This window comes from Oncorhynchus clarkii, chromosome 32 (assembly GCF_045791955.1).
Source record: "Oncorhynchus clarkii lewisi isolate Uvic-CL-2024 chromosome 32, UVic_Ocla_1.0, whole genome shotgun sequence".
In the NCBI taxonomy this organism is placed as follows: Eukaryota; Metazoa; Chordata; class Actinopteri; order Salmoniformes; family Salmonidae; genus Oncorhynchus; species Oncorhynchus clarkii.
This window is the reverse complement of record NC_092178.1, coordinates 38,169,343-38,176,010: the sequence shown is the minus strand read 5'-3', so window position 1 is coordinate 38,176,010 and position 6,668 is coordinate 38,169,343. Positions and strand designations below refer to the sequence as shown.

The window sequence follows — 6,668 nt, the reverse complement described above, 5'->3', positions numbered from 1 at the left end:
CAGTTGCATTTTATTGATGGCAATTTCAATACACAGAGGTACCGTGATGAGTTGAGGCCATTCATCCACTACCATTACCTCATGCTTCAGCATATTGCATGGCCCCAAGTCGCAAGGATCTGTACAGTTCCTGGAAGCTGAAAATGTCCCACATTGAGCATGTTTGCTCTGAACAGACATGTATGATAGCGTGTTCCAGTTCCTGCCAATATCCAGCAACTTAGCACATCCATTGAAGAGGAGTGGGACAACATTCCACAGGTCACAATCAACAGCCTGATCAATTCTATGTGAAGGGTGTGTCACATGAGACAAATGGTGACACACCAGATACTGACTGGTTTTCTGATCCACACCCCTTTTTTTTTAAAGGTATCTATATTCTCAGTCATGTGAAATCCATAGATTAGGGCCTTTTAAAAAAATATACATTTCACCTTTATTTAACCAGGTAGGCAGGTTAAGAACAAGTTTTATTTACAACTGCGACCTGGCCAAGATAAAGCAAAGCGACAAAAACACAGAGTTACACATGCAATCAATAACACCAACATCGATGTACAGTGTGTGCAGAAGAGTAGGAAGGTGAAAATAATAGCAATGTAGCATTAATACTGGAGTGATAGATGTGCAGATGATGATGTGCAAGTAGAGATACTGGGGTGCTAAAGAGCAAGAGTGTAAGTAATAATATGGGGATGGTGTGCTATTTACAGATTGGCTGTGTACAGGTACAGTGATCAGTAAGCTCCTCTGACAGCTGATGCTTAAAGTTAGAGAGGGAGATATAAGACTCCAGCTTCAGAGATATTTGCAATTCGTTCCAGTCATTGGCAGCAAAGAACTGGAAGGAAAGGCGGCCAAAGGAAGTGTTGGCTTTGGCGATGAACAGTGCAATATACCTGCTGGAGCACGTGCTACGGGTGGGTGTTGCTATGGTGATCAGTGAGCTGAGATAAGGTGGGGCTTTACCTAGTAAAGACTTATAGATGACCTGGAGCCAGTGGGTTAGGCGAAGGATATGTAGTGAGGGCCAGCCAACGAGAGCATACAGGTCGCAGTGGTGGGTAGTATATGGGGCTTTGGTGATAGACTACATCCAGTATGCTGAGTAGAGTGTTGGGGGCTATTTTGTCAATGACATCGCCGAAGTCGAGGATCGGTAGGATAGTCAGTTTTACGAGGGTATGTTTGGCGGCATGAGTGAAGGAGGCTTTGTTGCGAAATAGGAAGCTGATTCTAGATTTAATTTTGGATTGGAGATGCTTAATGTGAGTCTGGAAGGAGAGTTTACAGTCTAACCAGACACTTAGGTATTTGTAGTTGTCCACATATTCTAGGTCAGAACCGTCCATAGTAGTGTTGCTAGTCGGGCTGGAGGGTGCGGGCAGCAAACGGTTGAAGAGCATGCACTTAGTTTTTCTAGCATTCAAAAGCAGTTGCAGGCCACGGAAGGAGTGTTGTATGGCGTTGAAGCTCGTTCGGAGGTTTGTTAGCACAGTGTCCAAAGAAGGGTGAGATGTATACAAAATAATGTTGTCTGCGTAGAGGTGGATCAGAGAATCACCAGCAGCAAGAGCGACGACATTGATATATACAGAGAAAAGAGTCGGCCTGAGAATTGAACCCTGTGGCACCCCCTTAGAGACTGTCCGGACCTCTGACAACAGGCCCTCCGATTTGACAGAATTAACTCTGTCTGAGAAGTAGTTGGTGAACCAGGTGAGGCAGTCATTTGAGAAGCCAAGGCTATATGATTTTTATGATTATCGGTTATGATATCGTTATGATATCGTTTTGGACCTTGACAGTGGCTGAGGTGCACCTATGACCAACTCGGAACCAGATGATTGCATAGTGGAGAAGGTACGGTGGGATTCGAAATGGTCAGTGATCTGTTTATTAACCTCACTAGGGGACGTGGGACAGTAGCGTCCCACCTGGCCAACATCCAGTGAAATTGCAGAGCGCCAAATTCAAAAACAGAAATACTCATTATAAAATTAATGAAGCATACAAGTGTTATACATCGGTTTAAAGATTAACTTCTTGTTAATCCAACCACGGTGTCAGATTTCAAAACGGCGAAAGCATACCATGCGATTATCTGAGAACAGCGCCCAGCAGACAAATCATTACAAACAGTAACCAGCCAAGTAGAGTTACACAAGTCAGAAATAGTGATAAAATTAATCACTTACCTTTGATGATCTTCATATGGTTGCACTCACGAGACTCCCATTTACTCAATAAATGTTTGTTTTGTTCGATAAAGTCCCTGTTTATATCCAAAAACCTCAGTTTTGTTCAAGAATCCACAGGCTCAAATGCAGTCACAACAGGCAGACGAAAAATCCAAATAGTATCAGTCAAGTTTGTAGAAACATGTCAAATGATGTTTATAATCAATCCTCATGTTGTTTTTAGCCTAAATAATCAATAATATTTCAAGTTGCTGCAGGGGGGTAGCCAGGTGGAAAGCGTGGCCAGCTGTAGAGAAATGCTTATTGAAATTCTCGATTATCGTAGATTTATCGGTGGTGACAGTGTTTCCTATCCTCAGTGCAGTGGGCAGCTGGGAGGAGGTGCTCTTATTGTCCATGGACTTTAGTGTCCAAAAACTTATTGGAATATGTGCTACAGGAAGCAAATTAGTGTTTGAAAAAGCTAGCCTTAGCTTTCCTAACTGACTGAGTATATTGGTTCCTGACTACAGTATGACTACTCTATGGAAAGGGGAGACTCCCACAAACACAAGGTTGTTCTCTGTTTGGCTCTACGACCCCCACAAGGACTCATTTGAAGGTAACTGGTACCTATTTAAAAAAACTGAAAGTAGTTTTGTGCCTCCCCCCTTTTGACACATTTATTAATGTGTTATTCAATGTGTTTCTCTGGGCTATAGTAGTAAAGGCCAAATTTTATATTTTCACAAATAACCTTTTTTTAAATATACCTAAAAGGGGTTCTAAAATTCCAAATCAAACAGATAAAGGATCCATATGAGCATCTTACACCAATTCCATATCAGTTTAGTGCAATTAAGTGTTCAAAAAAATCTAACTTTTTTGGTTAGTACTGACTGTTCGGTCACCTGGTCAGATAAAAACCCACCTATGGAGCTACGCCCAAGAGGAAGACCGAGAGCCAGATGATCGAACCAATTGGCGGACGACCTACACAACCTGGGACTCAAAACCACATCAGACTGGGACCTGGCCCTGAATAGGACAGCGTGGAGATCCATGTCAAGGTGTTATGTGCAAGTGAGTAACTAACTGTACAGGGACTTTTTCTATTGAGTATATTGAGTATACTTTTGCATCCTGACCTTGGATTTTCCTTTTTATGGTTTGTGTGTGTACCTGCTGAACTCCATAATTAAATGAGCTCTTATGCACCGGCAGCCACCTATCTAAACCTGGGAGCAGACCCTCGTACGTACTGCTTTTCTACATCCCTGCTTAGATGGCTGAATATAACTCAATTATATTAAGGAAATCCAGAGCACAATTTAACGATCAAAAAGGCAAGGCAAAATAAACATTTATTCACAATAATGTAGTGCTTTTTATTAAAAAACAAAAACAAATTGAATATAAAACAAAAAGTAAAAACCAACAGCATTTTCATAACTTTAGAATCATAATTACAAACTTTTAACGAGAGTGGAAGAAGTTGACAAACTGCACACATCACAAAATGTCTGCCAGTCTGTCCATTTACAATGCTTGTATCTTATTTTGTGATTGTCTTAAAAAATAACTAAACAAATCACACAAAACACACAGATACAAGTACACGCATCAAATTTATGACCGCTATCACAAACTGAACAATTTCTCAGGGGGGGGGGGGGGGGGGAAGTTACATATTGGAGCTGACATCTTTCAAAATATCAACATTAAGTTGGTTTGTTTTTTTAGTGTTCAACACTTTGCAGCAAAAACAAGGAGCATATTTTCTCCTCAAAAGTAATATTATTACAGCGACAGATGTAATTTCAGAGTCACTGTTATGTCCCAATGCTTTATATGAAGTTCGTTTGACATTCTTCTCACACTGAACAAAAATATAAACGCAACATGTAAAGGGTTGGTCCCATGTTTCATGAGCAGAACTAAAAGATCCCAGAGATTTTCCATATGCATAAAAAGCTTTTCTCTCATTGTGCACAAATTTGTTCACATCCCTGTTAGTGAGCATTTCTTCTTGACCAAGATAATTCTTCCACCTGACAAGTGTGGAATATCAAGTAGCTTATTAAACAGCATGATCATTACACAGGTGCACCTTGTGCTGGGGACAATGAAAGGCCACTAAAATGTGCAGTTTTGTCACAACACAATGCCACAGATGTGTGAAGTTCAGAGAGCGTGCAATTGGCATAGTGACTGCAGGAATGTCCACCAGAACTGTTGTCAGAAAATGTCATGTTCATTTCTCTAACATAAGCCGCCTCCAACATTGTTTTAGAGGATTTAGCAGTATATCCAGTCGAGCCTTACAACTGCTGACCACGTGTATGGCGTCGTGTGGGTGAGCAGTTTTCTGATGTCAACGAACACAATTGCATTTTGTCTATGGTAATTTGAATGCACAAAGATGCCCTTAAAAAATGGGCCTCAGGATTTTCACGTTATCTTTTACCAAGAGTTGCATATCGGTGAAATCCATAGATTAGGGCCAAATGAATTTATTTCAATTGACTGATTTCCTCATATGAACTGTAACTCAGTAAAATCATTGAAATTGTTGCATGTTGCATTTATATTTTTGTTCAGTTTAATTTTTAGGCAACAAAAATTCTGTTTAAGTTCATGTCATTCAATTAGGACAGTTGTACATTTTACTGGACAAAAACACCTCTCCCAAGCTTAAGTGTTTTGATTATAGTAATACAAATGGCAGAAATAATAATTATAATACATATGGGGCTGAGTCCTGTACAATACACGAAATCCGTTATCAAGATATTGCTTTTGGAGACACTTCTCACATTATCCCAGTCTGTATATACATAACTTGGCACTGTACAACTTTCTGTCCTCTTTCCGTCTGTTTTCTTACTCTCTCCATCTCTATGCCAGTCCATCTTGATGGGACATCTCAATCTAAGTCTCATTTTAAACAGAAGCATTTGGAAAAAATAAATCTCATCACATCTCACAAATGATTTAAAATATTCTCCATGGCAACCAGAAACACATTTGAAGAAAACATTTACAGCTAGAATCCCTTCCCTCCCAACAGATACCCCTTTTCATAGAATATAAGAAAATATGACCGTCACAATACATTTTACGTTACCTATGGTTTCCACAATTTCCCATAAAATGTTAATTGCCATCAAGCCCTTAATTTTTTAATATTTTTTTTTCTTCAAGAATTCTGGCAGATTAGACACACAAATGTGCATACACTCACGCAAGGCAGTCAGGGACCACGGCGTTCTAAGGCGTTACAGTAAGAGTCAGTGTTCCCGCCGCCTGACTTCATTAAGCTGGTGAATCAGGTACTTCAGAAAGAGGGGCGAAGCGGACAAGACACTTGACTGACCAAAAGCGCACATTATATCTTTCCAAAGACCACCAGCTAGCTATTCTTTACAAACACAATCCTGTCCTTCCTTCTCTGTTCCTAATGAATTACTACAGTATGAAAGAAAAATAAATACTTATTATTAACTTGCTTTTCAGACTGCATCATCCAATAACATGTGAGTGTTAGTGTGTCTCGTTGATACATTAGAGAGCCAACCATATCCATGGTACCAAAGTGCAGTTGACCAACCTCGTTCCTGCAGCTTCTCTCCTAGTTCATCGTCAGCAGTGTATGTTTACAAGTTGCTCATACAGTCCACTGCATAGCCTCCTATGCCTCTTATCCTCGTACATTTAGGTCTCGTGGCCTGTTTAGTTTCAATACCACATAGTCCCACTGGGGGCGCAGGTTTCCAGTCTCCTCATTCCCATTTGATATCGTAAAAAAAAAAAGTATATTTGAGTCTATGACTATGCCACAGCCATGTTCAGTACCACATGTTCCTTTCTTTTGCTCACTAAAAATAATTGACTCAATAATTGACTCAAGGTTTCACTTATGAGCCATGTGTATAGATAATGTGAAGCCTAGTCTCTTTGCCCTGAATAACCAGGGCTGTCTTTGATTAACATTTGTTCAATGCGCATTTTTAAGTGCATGGGGTACTTTTTCCTACGTAAAAAAAAATGCATTTGCATCGTACTTCAATAAGTCTGGGTCCACCCTCCTGAGAAGAAGTCCTTGTGTCACCAACAAAACCGTTACCATTGACCACAACAGCCGAGTGCACTGCTTCCAACCGTTGGGTTGTCATTGGGTTGTCTCATCACTTGAGATGACAGGTTGGGGAAGAGGGGACACGCCTGGGAAGGGTACCAACCCTTGCCCTTTGTGGTCACTTTCTCTTTGCAAATGTCATCTTCCCTTACCATGTTTTCCATTTCACCCCCACCTCTCCCAAGTGAATGAAAGGGGAATGTGCTTGCCAGGTAAGTGGCAACATCATTTTCTACCCACAAAGTCTCCAAATCCAAGCGTCCTTCTACGTAATCGCCGTCCTGACCCCTCCTCTAGAAGATAAGTGACATCTATGGCTGTTGGAAGAAGAGAGAGAAGTTACTAAA

The 6,668-nt window shown here is 40.6% G+C and overlaps 1 protein-coding gene across 5 annotated transcripts in view; it reads right to left on the bottom strand.

Moving 5' to 3' along the window:
• Window positions 1-3,546: 3,546 nt before the first annotated feature.
• LOC139392255 (histone-lysine N-methyltransferase ASH1L-like) overlaps window positions 3,547-6,668 on the bottom strand; it is a 50,324-nt gene continuing 47,202 nt past the window's right edge. For all 5 annotated transcript variants that reach the window (XM_071140111.1, XM_071140109.1, XM_071140112.1 and 2 more), the window contains one exon: window positions 3,547-6,638. In XM_071140111.1, the coding sequence (XP_070996212.1) occupies window positions 6,547-6,638 (92 nt within the window). In that variant the 3' untranslated portion in view covers window positions 3,547-6,546. The remainder of the gene's footprint in view (window positions 6,639-6,668) is intronic.